The sequence below is a fragment of the Muntiacus reevesi genome, chromosome 5, assembly GCF_963930625.1.
Source record: "Muntiacus reevesi chromosome 5, mMunRee1.1, whole genome shotgun sequence".
In the NCBI taxonomy this organism is placed as follows: domain Eukaryota; kingdom Metazoa; phylum Chordata; class Mammalia; order Artiodactyla; family Cervidae; genus Muntiacus; species Muntiacus reevesi.
In genome coordinates this window covers 115728825-115748160 of record NC_089253.1, presented here as the reverse complement: position 1 = coordinate 115748160, position 19336 = coordinate 115728825, and the positions used below count along the sequence as shown (strand labels likewise).

General features: G+C 39.0%; 2 protein-coding genes across 3 annotated transcripts in view; one reads left to right on the top strand and one right to left on the bottom strand.

The window, feature by feature from the left end:
• The window catches only part of NSL1 (NSL1 component of MIS12 kinetochore complex), a 39765-nt gene extending 35352 nt beyond the window's left edge, over nucleotides 1-4413 (bottom strand). Inside the window, exon 1 of the mRNA XM_065936241.1 lies at nucleotides 4167-4413. Within this exon, the coding sequence (XP_065792313.1) occupies nucleotides 4167-4400 (234 nt within the window). The 5' untranslated portion in view covers nucleotides 4401-4413. The remainder of the gene's footprint in view (nucleotides 1-4166) is intronic.
• Nucleotides 4414-4489: 76 nt separating this feature from the next.
• Nucleotides 4490-17638, top strand: TATDN3 (TatD DNase domain containing 3). Of its 2 annotated transcripts, none has more exons than XM_065936242.1 (10): nucleotides 4490-4623; nucleotides 5992-6024; nucleotides 6934-7007; nucleotides 7236-7320; nucleotides 9938-10000; nucleotides 10906-11015; nucleotides 11186-11241; nucleotides 12615-12727; nucleotides 15577-15657; nucleotides 17359-17638. In XM_065936242.1, exons 1-10 carry the CDS (start codon nucleotides 4558-4560, stop codon nucleotides 17500-17502), a joined length of 825 nt encoding a protein of 274 aa, XP_065792314.1. In that variant the 5' UTR covers nucleotides 4490-4557; the 3' UTR covers nucleotides 17503-17638. The 2 variants fall into 2 exon arrangements, with proteins under 2 accessions (XP_065792314.1, XP_065792315.1); XM_065936243.1 differs by having other exon boundaries at nucleotides 4491-4623; nucleotides 15580-15657.
• Nucleotides 17639-19336: the final 1698 nt, after the last annotated feature.

Genomic DNA, 19336 nt, shown 5'->3' with positions numbered 1-19336 from the left:
GTCTTTTTAATATTCATTGCATAGTTGTATCAATTTTTTTTTAAATGTTACTTTATTAATTACTAGAGAAATGCAAATCAAAACTACAGTGAGGTATCACCTCACACCAGTCAGAATGGCCATCATTAAAAAGTCTACAAACAATAAATTCTGGAGAGAATTCACTGTACTGTTGGTGGGAGTGCAAATTAATACAGATACTGTGGAGAACAATATGGAGGTTCCTTAAACAACTAGGAATAAAACTACCATATGACCCAGCAATCCCACTACTGGGCATATACTCTGAGTAAACCATAATTCAAAATGACACATGTACCTCAATATTCACTGTAGCATTATTTACAACAGCCAGGACAGGGAAACAACCTAGGTGTCCATCTTCAGACCAAAGGATGACGAAGTTATGGTACATACATACAATGGAACATTACTCAGCCATAAAACCAAACAGACGAGTCAGCTGAACTGAGGTGGATGAACCTAGAGCTCGTTATACAAGTGAAGCGAGTCAGAAAAGAAAAATAAATGTCATATATTAATGCATATATATGGAATCTAGAAAAATGGTACTGATGAACCTATCTGCAGGGCAGGAACGGACCTGTGCACACAGCAAGGGAAGGCGGGGATGGGATGGATTGAGAGAGTAGCACTGACACGCATAACCTACCACGTGTAAAACAGCTGGTTAAAAATCCACCTGCCAATGCAGGGAACGTGGGTTCAATCCCTGGTCTGGGAAGAGCTCACATGCCCTGGAAGCTGCTATATAATACACAGAGTTCAGCCTAGTGCTCTGTGACTACCGAGAGGGGTGGGAAGGCAGGGGAGTGGTCTGGTGGGGTAGGGGTTGGGAGAGAGAGTCGAGAGGGAGGGGGTATATGTATACTCGGGGCTGATTCACGTTGTTGAACAGCAGAAACCAACACCACATTGTAAACCAATTATCCTCCAAATAAAAAATAAATTCCATGGTAGCTGAATAATGGCCCCCAGAGATGTCTGCATTCTAGTTCCCAGAACTTCTGAATATGTCATCTTATACAGAAAAAAAAGGGAGATTTTGCTGGATGTGATGAAGGATCATGAGATGTGGACAGTGTGTTTTGATTATTCAGGTGGGCCCAATGTAATCACAAGGGTCCATACCAGAAAAAAAAAAGGGGGGGGGGGTGGAGGAGTGTCCAAATCAGAGGGAAGGGGTGTGTGAGCAGAAGTCAGAGTGATGTGCTCAGAAGATGAAGGAAGGAGCCATGAGTCAAGAAGGGCAGCCTCCAGGAGCTGGGAAAGGCAAGGGCAGGGATACACCCTAGAGCCTGCAGAAGAAATGCAGCCCTGCCAGCACCCTGACTTTAGGACTTCTGCCCTCCAGAACTGTCAGAGAATACCTTTCTGTTGTTGTAAGCCACCCAGTGTGGGAACTTGTTACCTCAACAATAGGAAATGAATACACTGTCCACATCCTCTATCTCTGTTGTTTTTGGATTGTTATTTTCAATCTCTGTCCCCAGCCCACTACCCACACCCAGCATAAATAAATTAAAATCTTAAAAGAAAAAAATACACAGGACTTTCCTAGTGGTCCAGTGGATAAGAATCCGCCTGCCAATTCAGGGGACACAGATTTGATTCCTGGTCTGGGAAGATTCCACACGCTATGGGTTAACTAACCCGGTGTACCTCAAGTCTGTGTTCTGCGACAAGAAAAGCCACTGCCACGAGAAACCCTCCTGCCACAACTAGAGAAAGCCTGAACACAGCAATGAAGACTCAGTGCAGCCAAAATTAACCAATTAATTTTTGAAAGCCTTAAATAAATAAGTCTACAAATTATAAATGCTACTCTCTTTCATGATTGGTGGGAATGTAAATTGATATAGCCACTATGGAAAACAGTATGGAATTTCTTCAAAAAATTAACAGTTGCCATATGATCTGCATCCTACTCCTGGGCATATATCTGGAGAAAAGTACTAAATAAAATTTGAAAAGATATGAAGGACTTCCCTGGTGGTCCGGTGGTTAAAAATCTGCCCACCAATGCAGGGGACATGAGCTCAACCCCTGGTCTGGGAAGATCCCACATGCCATGCACCAGAGCCACTGAGCTTGTGCTCTAGAATCGAGGAACTGCAACTCCTGAGACCACACACCACAGCTACTGGAGCCTGCGTGCCCCAGAGCCAGTGCTCCACAAGAGAAGTCACCACAAAGAGAACTCCGAGCATAGCAACAAAAGCGTAGCTACCACTCACCGCAAGTAAAGAAAGTCCCTGCACAGAAACGAAGATCCAGCCAAATACAAAAATAAATAACTTAAAAATTAAAAAAAAAAAAGATACGCATCCCAGGGTTCACTGAAGCACTATTTACAACCACCAAGACATGGAAACAACCGAAATGTCCATCGACAGATGAAGCACAAAGACGTGGTACACATATACAATGGAATATTCCTCAACCGTAGAAAAGAGGAAAGAAAGTCGTCTGCCACAACATGGATGGACTTGTAGATTATCATATTAAAGTGAAGGAAGTCCGATAGAGAAAGATATATGATATCATTTATATGTAGAATCTAAAATATGACACAGAAGAACATGTCTATGAAACAGAGTCACAGACATTGAGAAGAGATGTGTGGGTACAAAGCAGGAGGTGGGTGGGAGAAGGGTGGATTAGAAATTTAAGATTAGCAGATGCAAACTTTTACGTGTAAAATGGATAAACAACAAGGTCCTCATGTACATCACAGAGAACTATATTCAATATTCTGTGATAAACCATAATGGAAAAGAAAGCATACATATGTATAACTGAATCATTTTGCTATACAGTAGAAATCAACACAACATTGTAAATCAACTATACTTCAATAAATTAAAAAAAAAAACTATCACAAAAAATGTTACTATATTAAGTGGTTCTAGATAGAGATGTCAACATTACTGAAGCCTCCACCTTTTATCTGTTTTCTTAATTAAAACACAAGTGAATTCCCTTGGTAGTTTAAGTCTTCACATCTTTTATCTTCAAATTTACTTTCTCACCATTAATAAAGTATTATTAATACTTTAATAACTTGGTTAAGCCAAGTTCCTCTTTTCCTGTAAGGGGAATTAATGTTCTAAGTACCTTAGCACTTCCTGGAAAGGGGTAAATTCTAAGATTATTACACAAAGAAAACAAGTCTTCTCCCATGAAATTACTACTACAAATGTCCTCAGGTATGTCTCTATCCTTCTCTTGCTAGCAAGTGGGGAATGATATAAAAGTCAATGCATACAACACTGAACAGAGGATCACAACCCAGGGAGTGTTCCTACATTCTCCACCCACTTAACCTTTGTTTGCACTGTGGTCAGTAAAACTGTACTTCATTACAAACATTTTAACATTTTCCCCTGGATATAAATAGGTTGTGTGCTTTCTTCAGACTGGCACAAATCCCTCAATTTGTTGTGTCTTCCCCCACCCCTCATCTTCTACAGAGCTTTGCAAAATACCTGAGAAAGGAAGGGGAAATGGATTATAAGGCTCAGTGTGATCTTAGTAAGTTTATAATGGAAAGCTTCCTTACCTATTTTAGACTCGTAGGGAAAATGTTTTCGCTCTTTACAAGATATTCTAAAAGCAAGCAAAAAGAAAGACCAAAAGCTAGCCTGGTGACTGGCTTCCAGGATTCTCCTTACTGAGTGTCTGTCTACACCGTCCAACAGGGGACAATCCAGCCCCTTTGTGGCTGTTGAAGCCTTAAAATGTAGCTAGTGGAAAAGGACATGAGGTGTTAACTTTAAGACAAACGTGAAAAGCTTGGTATGAACCAAAGAATGTAAACTAGCTGTTACTTTTTTAAAATTATTACAAGTTAAAATGGTATCTTGGACACAGTCCGTTAAATAAATATCATAAAAATTAATTTCACCTATTTTCTTCCTTTTAATTTCAAGTAACATACATGGCTCGCCTTGCATTTTTCGGTCGGACAGCACTGGTCTAAGTTAACTAACAACACCCAGCTACCTCCAGCATCTATCTCGTTCCCTCGCGTTTCCCGGGCACGTTAAACTCTGCCCAAGCCGGCCGGGGGCTCCTCCTGACCACTGAGACCGGGGTGTGGAGAAAGCGGGTGAAAAGACAAGAGATGGCTACTGGGCCCGTACCCACTGCGCATCTCGCAGCGCTGGCTCCCGAATCTCCTCAGGCAGCGCGTCCCCGAGTTTTTGCACGAAGCTGCTGCACAGTTCTAGCATTTCCGTCACGGCTCGCTTCGAGGTGCAGCGCACACGGAAGTCTTTTCGGTGTGTGGCAGGGACCGAGGCCCTGTCTTCTGTCCCGGCCACTCTCCCCACGTCCCGCGAAGGGGAACGAGCCACCGACCCAAAGGCCCGCTCCATCTTTCCAACTTAAACTGTGGGCGGGAACTCGGAGGGCGGAAGGGCGGGTTCCCCGGGAGGAAGGAGCACCCGTCCGGCCGGAAACTTAGCGCAACGAGGCATTAGCGTTCCGGCTGAGGCTCCGCTGGCGAGTCCACGGGTTTTGGTGGCTGCGAAGATGGGGGCGGTGGGCGTAGGGATGGTGGACTGTCACTGCCACCTCTCCGCCCCGGACTTTGACCACGTACGTGAGGGCGAGGTCGGGCCCGTGGGAGCGGGGCGGCCTCCGTCCTTTACCCTTCGAGTTATCCTCCCGTGGGGCGAAGTTCCACGCGTAATGTCAACGTGCTTTACCTGCTACATTGGAAGCCAGAGGCTAGTATTAGAGAAAGAAGAGGGGGTTCTGTTTTGGCGGACACCTCTCAAGAGGTGACCCTTAAGTTGGGGAAGAAGGACAAAGCGGTGGGTGCACGGTGATGAGGAAAGCAGGCGGGTCGCAGGCCTCCAGACAGGACAGAATTTGGCACATTCAAGCTCTCGAAAGGCTGGGTGGTGTCCGATGAGCTAAAAAGAGAGAAGCATAAAATCGCACTGAAGAAGTGTGCGTAGGAACGGTGAGGCACGAATTCACATTTTATTAGAATCACAATGGGGATCCTGTAAAATGGTTTGTCGGACGGTAGGGTGGTTGAAGGAGAGAGACATGATCTGATAATCCATCTAAAAACCTTCCTGCTGATGTGTGGGTAAATGGATAGAGGAGAGCAAGGGTTAGAAGTTAGAAAACCGGTTTGGAGGCTTTTGCAGACTAAAGATGATAGAGGTTGCAGGAGAGTTGCAAGGGAGAGAAGCAGATGGATTCAGTTATATTTTGGAGATCGATTCTAAAGTACATACTGAGAAGCATTGGATGTGCAGAGAGGGAGAGGAAGAACTTGAGGATGCTGCAGAGAGATGGTGGTGCTGTTTACTGAGATGAGGGAAAACAGATTGGAGAAGGCAGAAGGAATAGATTTGTTGGGGAGAAAATAGTTATGCTTGGCACATGTTGAAACCTAATGTCCATCCAAGTGGAGATGTCATATGGTCATTTTAAAACGTGAATCTTGGGTTCAGGAGAGAATTACAGACTGGAGATAAAAATTGGGGACTCACTAGCATAATGAGTATAGTAATGAGATCACCTAACGGGAAGTACACAGAGAGAAGCCTACGGTGCTGAAATCAGAGGAGGGAGAGCCAGTCGAGGAGGCTTGATAAGTAGCAGATAGCTAGAGAGAAGTATTTGCAGAAGCCAAGAGTAGAAAATATTTGGGGAAGAAAAGAGTAGACAAGTGAGAAGTTTCTAATGCTGCTGAAGGGTAGAGTAGGACAGACAAGTGTCTTTTATATTTAACAATAACAACAACAACAACAACAAAACAACAACCAATAACAGTTTCTGTTCCAGTAAATTTGGAACATAAGCCAGAATTTACTGAGAGAGTAAATGGAAGGTGGGTCAGCTAGGCACATCACACCACCCTGTTCCTTGCCATCATTGTCATCTTTATGGTGCCTCAACTGCATTGGTTGCATCTAAAATAATCATGATTACTTATGTTTATTTTAGGATCTGGATGATGTGCTGGAGAAAGCCAAGAAAGTAAGCCAATAGCTATACATGCTCTTTTTTATGTTCCTACTAATTTTGATCTAAGATAGCTTGAAATTTAGATATAATATGTTGATGTTGCTTCAGTAAAAAAACACATTAACAATAACCAGCATCTATTGTTTGCCATTTGCCAGGCCCTGAACTAAGCCCACTCTGTACATTATCTCATTTAATGTTTTTCAACAACCTTCTAAAGAAGCTACTATTTTATAGCCAGCCGTTACCTGTTTTATAGATGAGGAAACTAAGGTCTAGATTAACTTGTCCAAAGACGCATCATTAGTAAAGTGATACAGACAAGATAGTCTGAATCCAGAACTCACGCCCACAGCCACCAGGCATGCCAGCTATATAGAACAGGTTGGTCCATCTGTCAGTTCTTAAATTAGCCTTATTCTGAAGATCTTGGAAAAAGTATAAAAGTTTTCTGAAACATTTTGAGTTGTTTGGGGGAAATTGTTAATTTTTGGAAGCATTTATGAAATTCATTAAAGCTAGCATTTTGTGGTCTTCCTTGAAAGTTATAGAAATGGTTGCCATTTTTATATATAGCCATCTTTCACTACTGCAATTTAATTATGAGTGTGGTATTTGGAGTAACATAGGCCTAATGATCTTGGGCAAGTTATTTGACTCCATCCAAATGCCTCTTGATCCATACAATGGATTACAGCAATGCCTATGTCAAAAGGGTGTGCAGATTAAATGGGGTAATATTTATATTCACTGAACATAGTGCCCAAAACATAGTAGCTAATTAGTGATAGCCATTATGATTATATTGATGGAGTGTGAGTGAGCAAGGATAACTAAAAACACAGAAAACTTTAAATTTTTATTTAACTGTAGTGGATGTATATTGTTTGAGATTCTAACTTCTATTCATTTTTGTTTCAGGCCAATGTTATGGCTCTTGTGGTGGTCGCTGAACATTCAGGAGAATTTGAAAAGATTATGCAGCTTTCAGAAAGGTGCTACTTCTCATTAGGAAATAGAATTGCTAATAAGGATGCATTTATGGTGCCATGTTTATAATATCAAAGATCATCCATATTTGAAGAGAATGAGAAGAAAAAAATTACATTAACAGCCTAAAAAAAATCCTTTCCAAAAAAAAAATCCTTTCCTACTTGTTCTTCTGAGTAACATTGTCTCCTAGTCTAATAATCCTGCTTTCTTAATTCATTCTACATTTTTAGGTATAAGGGGTTTGTCCTGCCATGCTTGGGTGTTCACCCAGTTCAAGGAGTTTCACCAGAAGACCAAAGAAGTGTCACATTAAAGGTAATAGTCTTATAAAACAGGAGCCATAAAAAAATGGTATTACCCTTTGACTCAGTAATCCTCCTCTTTCTGATTTTTATTCTAAAGCAATAATCCAAAAGAAAGAAATTCTGTCATCTTTCACAAAGAGGTTTATTACAGCATTATTTGTAGGAACAGCCTAGCAGTTCATAAATAAAGTTAATTATACAGTGTTAGATGTGATGCTACAATGTTAAATATAACTTTACAGAAAATGTGGTTAAAGGTATATGTGCATGAGTGCTAGGTCACTTCAATTGTGTTCAACTCTCTGTGACCCTATGGGCTGTAGCCCGCCAGGCTCCTCTGTCCATGGGATTCTCCAAGCAAGAATCCTGGAGTGGGTTGCCATGCCTTCCTCCAGGGGATCTTCCCCAGCCCAGGGATCGGACCCGCATCTTCTGCGTCTCCTGCATTTTGGGCAGACTGTTTACCCACTGAGCCATGCATTGGCTCCTGTCCCTACTTAACCCACTTCACTCATTTCTGTTGAAAGCCTGACCCCTGTTCTAAAGACTAAATATTTTCTTTAATAAAAAATCAATTCTAATTATTTTAAATCAGTCAGAATAAATCTCTCCTCCCTCCCCTTTGCCCTTCCTTCCCTTCTCTCTCCCTCTTCTTTGAGCAACATAGTGGAAACATCATAAACTTTGAAGTCAGAGAGACTTGGCCTGCTGCCTCCTGCAACCTATGGCACTTAGCTTTGCCAGGTTTCCGTTTCCTCATGTGTAAATGCTAAATAATTATTTGCAGTATTCCCAGTCATAGAGTATAAAGGTATAGATTATTTAAAAACCCCATAATAGAACCATTAGCTATTAAGGGACTTGAGATCTTATGGAGGAAGTAGGAATAGAGCTAAAGTCAGAAATAGACCTATGGATGTCTTTTGAAATATTTTTACATGTATTAAAATGTTAAAGACCACATATATTTATACATATTAGTGATATGAATTAGTATTTCTATTAATAATTTACTATCCTTGACTTGCCAGAAACTTCCAAATTATTTCATGAAGAATTGAAATAGTCTCATTGTAAGTTTGTTTTCCTGTTTTTATAGATAATACATATACCCTCAGAAAGATTTTTTCCCTATATCTGGTCTTCATCCAAATGTGTAATTTCTTTGTCTTAAGATTTTCTAAGTGTGCTACATTTCCTGGGTAATCTCTCCAACTTCTCCAGACCCTTTGACGTCCCAGACACACAGATTAGTTTGAACGTTTGATACCAAAGATCTTTTCCTGACACTGACCTACTCAGCTGTTGTCAGACAGGTAACTAGGGTTATATACGCTTAGCTCCTCTTGACAATATTATTTCTTCTTCATTGAGTCTACTGGAATTGTAAGGCCTTGATTTATCCTCCCTCATCTTCTTTTCTCTCTCTTGAGGCATAATTATAACATCTTCTCCTGTTCCTCAATTCTGTTTTACCTCCCTTTTCTTAATTCTTCTTTTTCTGATTATTCTCACTAGAAGTACTTTGACTTTATATACTCTGAGACTGAAATCCTCAAAGTAATTTAAAATATCTAGAAGCAAATTTTCCACATATTTGTTTTTCCCTTGCCTTACAAGAAAACCCTTACAGGGGAAATTCTCTCTCTCTTTTTTTAAATTTTAAAAATTTTTTCTTTATTTTTTATTAGTTGGAGGCTAATTACTTTACAATATTGTAGTGGTTTTTGCCATACACTGATATTAATCAGCCATGGATTTACATGTGTTCCCCATGCCGATCCCCCCTCCCTATCCCACCCCTCTGGGTCTTCCCAGTGCACCAGTCCTGGGCACTTGTCTCATGCATCCAACCTGGACTGATCTCTTTCACCCTTGATAAGATACATGTTCCAATGCTATTCTCTTAGATCATCCCACCCTCGCCTTCTCCCATAGAGTCCAAAAGTCTGTTCTATACATCTGTGTCTCTTTTCCTGTCTTGTATATGGGGTTATCATTACCATCTTTCTGAAGGAAATTCTCTTTAAGTGGAAATAGTGATACGGAAACTAGTAGTACACAGTTACTTCAGTAGTTGACAAACAGCCATATACATGATATTTAGTATTTATATTGTTGAAACTTTAAGACAAAAATAGGGTATATAGAAGTATAAAGATGAAATCAGTGAAAATAGTGGAAAAGATGTTTGGGATTATCACTATTAAAATTCACAAGTCATTCATTCATACCCTAAGAGGAGAATATAACAGTGCACTCCCAGACTCACCAAGGTGACCACCTGGTGGCTTTATTCTTTCTTGCTCAGCTATTCCAGGAAATCCAGATCACTCCTCCTAAATACCAGGTAATGCCTCCTAAACAGAAGGAAGTGTTTAAGTGGGAATCTTCATGAGAAGTAATGTTCTTGAAACTAATTGGGTATGGGACATTTCTGCTCAAATTTCCAGCTAGAATTACTCACCATTATAGGATTACCATTCCTAGTTCCTCAACTGGGTAAAGGATTTGTATGTAAAGGCCCCAGCATAGCATAGTGCCTGGCATATAATAGGTGTTGGTACAAAACCTATGAAATTCCTCGCCTTCTATTTGAATGAATTTTTTTTTTTTTTCCATCCCAGGATTTGGATGTAGCTTTGCCCATTATCGAGAATTATAAGGATCAGTTATTGGCAATTGGAGAGGTAAATATCCACTAGCTGGTCAAGTGATTTCTAATCCAGACCTCCATGTGATACATGAAAGCAGTCCTTAATTCAGTGTTGGTGATTATAACAGACTTAGATAATTATGTTCACCCTGCTCAACTGAATAGTAACTTGTCAGTACTTCCTCAGTAAGCAAAAGCACTTAGGGATAAAACAATAGAACACCTCCCCATGGGCTTGTTAATGGGAGAAAACTGCTTTATTAACATTTCAATATACTTTGCTTTTTTTCTTTTGCTTAAATAAGGGCATCTCTCTGGTTAGTTGAAATAGTATGTACAAGCATACTTTAAATATTAATAGGTTAGAGTTTATAATTTTAAAACCTTTGTATTAAATAATTTACAGTTGTGAAACATTTTATCACTTGGTAATTCCACTTGTAAAGATAAAAGATAAGAGTAACACATTCAGAATATAGCTTATAGCAGTGCATGCCAAAATAGCATCAAGGGAAGCAGTCCTTTATAATCATGACTGTCCAGCATGGTGACCACATGCAGCTACTGAGCCCTTGAATTGTGACTGGCGCAAACTCATGTGTGCTGTCAGGTTAAACTGCACAGAGGATTTCAAAGTCTCAGCATCTCAAAAAAAAGAATGTAAAATAACTCAATAATTTTACATTGGTTATGTGTTGAGATAATAATATGAATGACTATAATAATATTGATAATGTTTTAGGAATAGTGAATTAAAGTATATTATTAAAATGAATTTCACCAGTCTTGTTAGTGTTTTTAATATGGCTGCTGGAAACTGTAAAGTGTATGTGGCTTGTATATATGACTCATATTTCTCTTGGATAGTACTACTCCATCATCTGTCCTTTGGGATTCATTAAACCATAAACGTGATTCTGTTTTATTTTTCTGTTATAGGTTGGACTGGATTTCTCCCCCAGATTTGCTGGCACTGATGAACAGAAAGAAGAGCAAAGACAAGTCCTAATCAGACAGGTCCAGTTAGCCAAAAGACTAAATTTGCCTTTGTAGGTTAATTGTCATCTTTCTATATTAATAGTTTTAAAGCACATTATTGATAAATAATGATTCTCCTGAAATGGAGGTCTATTTTTCTTTTTTTCTTAACTACTTTAACAGGTCAAAAATAACATGTTCATAGTAAATACTTAAAAGGAATTTTTTTGTTGTTAAACAGAAATGTTCACTCACGCTCAGCCGGAAGACCTACCATCAGCCTCTTAAATGAGCAAGGTATGTAGGTTCCTGAGAAAAATGTTCCTAATGTTTAAACTTGACAATTCCAGTCTATGTTCTCATAGAACAAGCCATCTTTATTTCTTTTCTTAAAGGGAAGGGAAAGGGTCATGGGTAGAGATGGAAATCAATTAAGATGGTTTTGCAAGTCAGCCTACTATTTACAAGGTTTTCAGTGTGTAATGTTCATCAGGCCAGGATAAACCGAATGAAAAATTAGATCAAGTAAAATAAATAAATAAAAATTTTTTAAAATTGGATCAAGTAATCTTTAGTCCCTTCATTTAAAAATTAGCAGCTCCAGTTTTTTAAGCAGCTTAACCAGCTGATTGATGAGAAAGAGGAAAACACACAGCAAAGAAGGGTGATCGCATTGGGGTTACTGTTTTGCCTGTTTTGTAGCTGCTGCTTCAGAAAGTGGCATTATTCAGATTGTGGCCATTATACATAAAATGCACTGTCATCTTCACCAATTGTTCCTAAAGGAAAAACACTTCTCATAGGATTACTTTTCAAATTTTAAAGTGAAATTTTTAAAATTTCTTCTTAAATTTCTTCTTACAGTAAGAAGTTTATTTTGAAACTGTAAGTTTCAAACTTTCAACTTGAAAGTTTATTTTGAAATGAAGTTTATTTTGAAACTCGGTATAGACTCGTATAGAAAACTGACAGAAGTTTAAGTAGCAGTACATCTGTATGTATGTGTGTATAGGTATATGTGTGTGTGTGTGCATGTGTATGTATATATTGAATATAAGCACACACTGGCCAGTCATGACCCACAAAGTTGATTTCATAACTCACGGTTCTAACCCACTAAATGTCACACCTGCTATTTGAAAAAACAATATCAAATAGTGAGGTAAAGGTAATTGCCTACAACTTGAAAGCATTGTACTTCTCAGTGGGGAGTACTGAATCCCTTGGGATCACTGAGAGCATGATTTTTATGAAGGCTGAGCAGCCTTGCTTTGAGAACTGGAAGTAGTTTTTGGGAAAGCTACTCTGGCTGTTGAATTTGTGAATCATTCAATTCCTCATTTCCAGTAGCATCCTTCTTAAGGACAGTTTGACCACTTAAAAACCTGTTAGGAACAATAATTTGAGAGTTCACAAACTTCAAGAAGGTTTGGTATGAGACGTTTAAATAATTGTTTAAAATTTGTTTCAATTTTATTTACTTATTCTGCAGATTAAGAATTTACTATATTTTTATTCTACTGGTTGAACACTGTACGTTTATCTACCCTTTAGAAACCACAGAACCTTCTAGTGACCAACATTTACTTAAAATCTGTGTTGTTTAATTTGATTTGTGGGAAAACCTTTCCTTAAGGAAATAAAATGAACTCTGACTTCATTTTTGAGAGGTGCTGACAAAGTGTTGCTGCACGCGTTTGACGGTCGGCCATCTGTCGCCATGGAAGGAGTAAAGGCTGGGTACTTCTTCTCAATTCCTCCTTCTATCGTAAGAAGTGGGCAGGTAAAATATTTCATTAAATTTCGTTCTACACTTGTGAAATAACACTTTAAAATATGAACTTTTACTTTGCTGTCGTGAACTTTTACTGTTCAGTACTGTTTACGTTACTGTACTGTTGTGTACTATTCTGGTTTCATTACAAAAGTTAATCCTAGGTCCCTACCTCATACTTAAATCAAGAGTAACTCATAAATGGATCAGAGACCTAAATGTAAGAGCTGAAATTACAAAACTTTTAGAAGAAAACAGATCTAAGTCTTTGTGACCATAAATTAGGCAGTGGTTTTCTTTGCCATGACACCAAAGAAAAAAATAGATAAATTGAATCCACACACAAAAAATTGGGCAGCTCATGCTCAAAAGACCTGAACTCCCTGATAGCTTTCAGAAAAGTGTTTTTAAAGGCTGTGTGAGGGAGAAGGCTGCAGGGCATGTCATCAGCTTGTACTCAGTTCTCAAATTGGTTGACATCAAGATAAAGTTTTAAGCATCGTCAGTCAATCTTCTAGTTTCAAATGGTCTGAGATCTACATGCTTGAGGTCAGCAGTTTTCATCTGGTGACGGTCTGCTTCCTGTAAAAACAACTTAGGAATGTGTGTCAGACCTCCGTCTGTATCTTTCAGGAAACTGGAAATTTGGTGACTCTCCTATATGACTGATTTGTAGTTTAAGTTGTTACCAGTTTTCCTTATCATTAACTCTTGAACCAGCCTTCTGAGACTCAGGGGAGGCCTGGAAGAGTAAAGCTGAAGCACTTTATTTCAAAATACTGGGACACTGGACTTTATTTTCAGGTGGAGTGTTCTAGAGTTTCAGGTGGGATGTTCTAGAAATGTCAATTAGGTCAAGTTAATTAATAATCCCAAAATTATTTTTTATTTACCAATTTAGCTTAGTTTTTTTTTTAATTTTTATTGAAGTATAGTTGATCGAAGATTATTTTTATTTTTCCTACTTTTATCATTCATGGAAAATTTCTTATTTAGTAGTACTTTTTAGCAGTGGTATCATTTCTTTTTGAAAACTAAAATGCTATTATTTTTTCTAAGTTTAAAGATAATATTTGTGCATTATAGAAAATTGAGGCACTTCAGAAAAAGACAAATTTCAGGTCAACCCAACCCATCCTACCACTGTGACAATCATTGTTAACATCTGATTCATATAAAATATGAAGATGTCATATCCTTTTTGTTTTGTTTTGAGTTAGCTTCATGGGTGCTTTTTGTATCTATAAACATAGACCTATTTCTTCTTTAAAGTGATTATATAATATTTTACAATATGGATGTACTGTAATTTAGTTAAGTGAAAGTGAAGTCGCTCAGTCGTGTCCGACTCTTTGCGACTCCAGGGACTGTAGCCCACCAGGCTCCTCCATCCATGGGATTTTCCAGGCAAGAGTACTGGAGTGACTTGCCATTTCCTTCTCCAGGGGATCTTCCCCACCCAGGGATCGAACCCGGGTCTCCTGCATTGTAGATAGACACTTTACCATCTGAGCCACCAGGGAAATTTAATTTAATTAAGCATTACCTTAAGTAAAGGTTACGTTGTTTCTAGTTTTCACTGTTAAAAATAGCACTTCAGTGAATAGCTTTGTAAGTCCACAGTTGTTCACATAACTTTTGCAGTTACTGTGTATAAATGGAACCATTAAGAAAAATATTAACCATTAAATATGTGGTTAAATTGTCACATTTCCTTTGAGGAAGTTTACACCAGTTTAATTTTTGTCTGCCAGCAGTGCATAAGCATACATATTCCTGTGCTTTTGAACTTTTACTCTTTTTTTTGGCTGTGCTGGGTCTTCATTGCTGTGCTGGCTTTTCTCTGGTTGTGAGCGGGGGACTTCTCTTTGTTACAGTGTGTGGGCTCCCCCTCGCGGGGCTTGTCTTGTTGGGGAGCATAGGCTTTAGGGTGCGCGGGCTCAGTAGTTGCAGGTCCCGGGCCCTAGAGCACAGGCTCCTGGTTGTGGTGGGCGGGCTGAGCTGCTCCTTGGATGTGGGATCCTACCGGACCAGGGATCGAACCGTGTCTTCTGCATTGGCAGGTGGTTCTTTACCACTGAGCCACCAGGGAAGGCCTGAAATTTTTACTCTTAAAATAATTTATTTTATCATTGTTCCACTGTGCATCATGTATCACCTTTCCATTTTTTACCTTAAAAAGTGCAGTGGCAACAAGAGAATTTCTCGTGGTGTAAAACTCACTGAGTTAATTGAAGTCCTTATATCCAGGCAAGATCATAAACAGAATATAAAACCATGTATTTCCTAATCTAAAATTCAAAATATGCATATGAACTTGGATTTATAAACATGAAACCTTGACTGCCTTAAAGTGAAGAGCAGGAAGAAACCCTGAGTATGGTAGCGGTGGAGAAGCAACAGACATCTCTTCCATGGATCTTTCAGTGAGCATGTGATACCAGATGTTTGGTTCTTGCTGGATGTACCTCATTTTTCACTCTTGGTTGGTACTCTTGGAGTCCCTAGAGGCTTCAGATAATTTTTGGCAAACTATGTGGTGGTTTTTTTTTTTTTTTTTTGGCCACACTGCAGTGCTTGTGAAATCTTTAGTTTTTCATCCAGGGATCAAACCTGGGCCCCCTGCAGTAGAAGCACAGAGTTCTAACAACTGGACCACCAGAGAATTCCCAAAAATGTTTCTTTTTAAATCTGTTAGTGTAGAATGGTGAGAACATAGTGGACATTTATTAGTTGAATATTCAGGCGTGAAGTTTAGATTCTTGCAGAGTAGAATGCATTGACAGGTAGGTTTAATGCTCCTTATTTAATCTTTACTTCTCATGTTTTAAACTTACTAGCTTTCTCTTTTCTCTAAGAAGCAGAAACTTGTGAAACAGTTGCCTTTAACTTCAATTTGCTTAGAAACGGATTCCCCTGCACTGGGACCAGAAAAACAGGTAAATGATTTCCTATTTCTACATTATTTAGTGTATCTTTCATTTGAAATATTTTCGATTTAACTGCGTTTCTCATTACAGTATAAATACAATGGAATTTTACTTTAGTGCTAGGTTGAAAGGTTATATTGACTTGAATTTCATCAGGTCTTTTCCAAATATGGCTGTAGTGCTCCAAAGAATATTATTTGCTATGGGTCACAACCTAATTTATGTAATATTGAAATCTAGGCCAGTATAGTAGAAAAGCTTAGTGTCTACACCTGAAACTACCACAACAGATTGCTCAGGTTGAAACCTAAATTGGGCTGTTTACTAGCTGTTTAGGATCCCTTCTTATCTGTAAAAAAGGGATGGTAATAATCATAGTACCTATCTCATAGAGTTATTTTGAGGATTAAATGAGAAATTCCATGAAAAACTTAGAACAAAACCTTGCCTATGATAAGCACTAAATAAATGCAAGTTCTTAGGCCCTTCCACACTTTTTTTCCCACACTTTTTTATATCCATATATGTACACATAATATATTTCTCATAAAAATAGAATTAGCCTTAACACATCATCTCATATCTTGCTTTTATGCGGTGAACATGTGTGTTAGTCAATAAATAAACACTTTTCCTCATTCTGGTTAATAACTATAAATTTTAGCGTGAGTATATTTAACTGGATATTGCCATGTAGGTTGTTTGTATCCAACAGAGTACAGTTGACTCTTGAATAGCGAAGTGGTTGGGATACTGACGCCTTCTCCAGCCCTGCTCCATACCATGAAAATCCGCATCTATCCGCTCTCCATGTCTTTAGTTTTACATCCCTGGATCCAGCCCTCGTTCACATGGTTCTGCATCCACAGATTCAACCCAAGTTTGGATTGTACAGTACTGTAATTTTTATTGGGAAAAACCTATGTATAAGTGGACCTACCCAGTTCAAATCGTGTTGTTAACAATATAAAGAATGTCCTTGAACCTAAATCTGGGTGTACGTTTTTCATTGTTTTTTTAGCAGCCTATATTATCAAGGTTATTTTTTTTTTACTCTTAACAGTTATCTTATTCCTCTGAACATTATCATCCTGAGTAAATAATAATAACAGTAATATATTTCATCAAATCTAAATGCCGGTGATTGTAGATGTACCACTATTTTGTGACCCTTAAGGGAGAAAACACTAGCAATTATACTTTGACATGCCATTGAATGTCAATAAAATATTTACCAGTTTCAGAGACGTTAGGATAGGGGAGAAATGCGTCGTAGAATCAGTGAAATATGGGTGCATAATCTGTTTATTCCTGAGACACTCGATGGCATGACTTGAATCACACCACTGCGGCCTGTGGGGGGTCGTGGCCACGCAGCAGAACTCCACCTTTACAGGCACTTGCCTGAGGAGCAGGTCCCCAGTGTCCAGTGTGCAGACTGCGTCACGCGCTAGGTTCTGGGACCTCAGCTGTTAACACCCAGCCCTGGGGTATTGTGAGCCCTGTGTTTCAAGAGCAGCATAGCCTTACAGTCAGTGTTGTCGCCTTAGCTTTCAGACTGAAGTTCAGGGCCTTCTCCCCACCCCCATTTTAAAAAGAAAGAACCCATGAGGTGTTACATACTCACTTTCATCTCTTTTATCCACGGTGTCCAAGGATTGCTTCCGTCAAGTGTCACGGTTGACTCAGTGTCTCTTTGTTCTGTTTCAGGTCCGGAACGAGCCCCGGAACATTTCCATTTCAGCAGAATATATTGCCCAGGTGAAAGGGGCCTCAGTGGAAGAAGTTATAGATGTGACAACACAGAACGCATTGAAACTGTTTCCCAAGCTTCAGCGGCTGCTCCCAAAATAGCCTCTGAACCAAACCACCTGCAGAGGGCAGTGTTTGAGAAAAATAAGTGTCCTGACGCATCTCAACTGGAGAAGCCACTGGAGAAGTATCAAGATAGAGAAGATTATAATTTTAGAGAGAAGTTTCTCTCAGAAGGAAAACTGGGCTTAGATCCTGAAACCCTGGGTTCAGATTCTGCCTTGCACAGCTTTTCAGTTCATGAACTCTTAGCAGGAGATGGGGACACTGCTGCCTCTTACTTTGCCTGCTGAGAGCGACCACCCAATGAACTGAAGCCGTTTCTTCTGGCGAGGGGGGCTCCCACAGATAAGAAATCAGCGCTACCGTGATGGCGTGGAACAGGCCGCCGTTTGATTCTCTCCCACCTCTCTGACATCCCACAGGATTTATCCAGTGACAGGAGAGTAGCTAGATTCTTCTCCTGGCAAAAGTCCTATCTTTTCTGGGTTTGCAAAACTGAACTTTGCGTTTTGAATTCTCTCTCTCTTTAAGGGAAAAATGATCGAGGTTTTTATATTGATTCTGACTTGTGAAGCCAGTGGTTTGTACAATCATCATTAAACACCCAAGCCCCAAAGTTTAGTTACTTCATTTTAAGTTCCAGTCTGAATTTTTTCACATATTTTAAATGTGACTTCATTAAAAATGTATCTGACATTTTTGCATACAGTAATATTTTACATTCTTAAATTTTGAAAATCTCAGGAGTGAAGAGTCTTGTACATAGTGGTGATGGTAGCACAACAATATGAATATACTTAATGCCAATAAACTATACTGGTAAAAATTATTAAGATGGTAAATTTTGTTATGTGTACTTTGCTACAATTTAAAAAAAAAAATCTTAAATGTAGTTTATAAAGTATTGTGATTCATACCAAAACCTGAGTATTTAATTTTGTTAAATTTTATAAGCAGCAAACACTGGAAAAAGTACCTGCCAGAGAAACAACTTCCTAAAATCAAAGAGATTTTATATAATCTTCAATATTTTGAAATGAATTCATTTATGGAGGCATGAGGATAAAGGGTCCCCAATCAAGTTAGACCATCTTAAGAAGCAGAACAGGACCCTTTATGAGATATTCAGTCACTTATCACCATGATGACAGATGAAATTCCTACATTTAGTGGGAGGTTGTATTAAAACTAGATTTCTGAGTTCTGTTTTAACTCTATCTCTTTTGCCCGTTTCCTACTGACATCTGCTCACAATCCCTTTGTCAAACGTCTTCTTACCTCTAAATCCTTTAGCATCCAACTTACATGACTTTAGCCTACACAGTCACCCCAGCTAGACATGTCTTTGCCCTCTAAACTGTGTAGTCATTTTCTTCACTTATTCATCAGTTTCTTTCATTTGTTACACAGTTACTGAGCTCTTCCTATAGGTTGCCCACTAGTCTTAGGTCAGTAGGCTACAGAGAAAATCACAGTACAGTTCTTGTCTTCAGCTCTCAGTTTAGTAAAGATTGACAAGTGGACAAATGTCAAAGCAATGTGAGAAGTACTATAATAAAGGAAAAATGAAACGCTACGAAAACCAGTCTGATGATATTTAACACGTGAATCCTTTTTGTTAGGGTTACTTTATGTTTTTCACCTCCAGAGATTGTAAGCCTTTTGACGGCAAACTACTTTTTTTGTCTTTGCATCTTCTATGTGTCCTGAAGCAAGGTTTGCAATATCATATGTTCTCACATACTTATTTTAAATAAGTGAACAGAGACGGTCAACGAGAGGGCAGGATGGCAGAATAGGAAGACTCGGAGCTTATCTCCTCTCAAAGGCACACAGATTACAACTATTCACAGAGCAAGTATTGAGGAGAAAG

Coding starts and splice junctions, on each gene's coding strand:
- TATDN3 (XM_065936242.1), top strand. CDS start 4,558: ATGGGGGCGGTGGGCGTAGGGATGGTGGACTGTCACTGCCACCTCTCC. Junction 10,001..10,905: donor AGTTATTGGCAATTGGAGAG/GTAAATATCCAC, acceptor TTTCTGTTATAG/GTTGGACTGGATTTCTCCCC. Junction 15,658..17,358: donor CACTGGGACCAGAAAAACAG/GTAAATGATTTC, acceptor GTTCTGTTTCAG/GTCCGGAACGAGCCCCGGAA.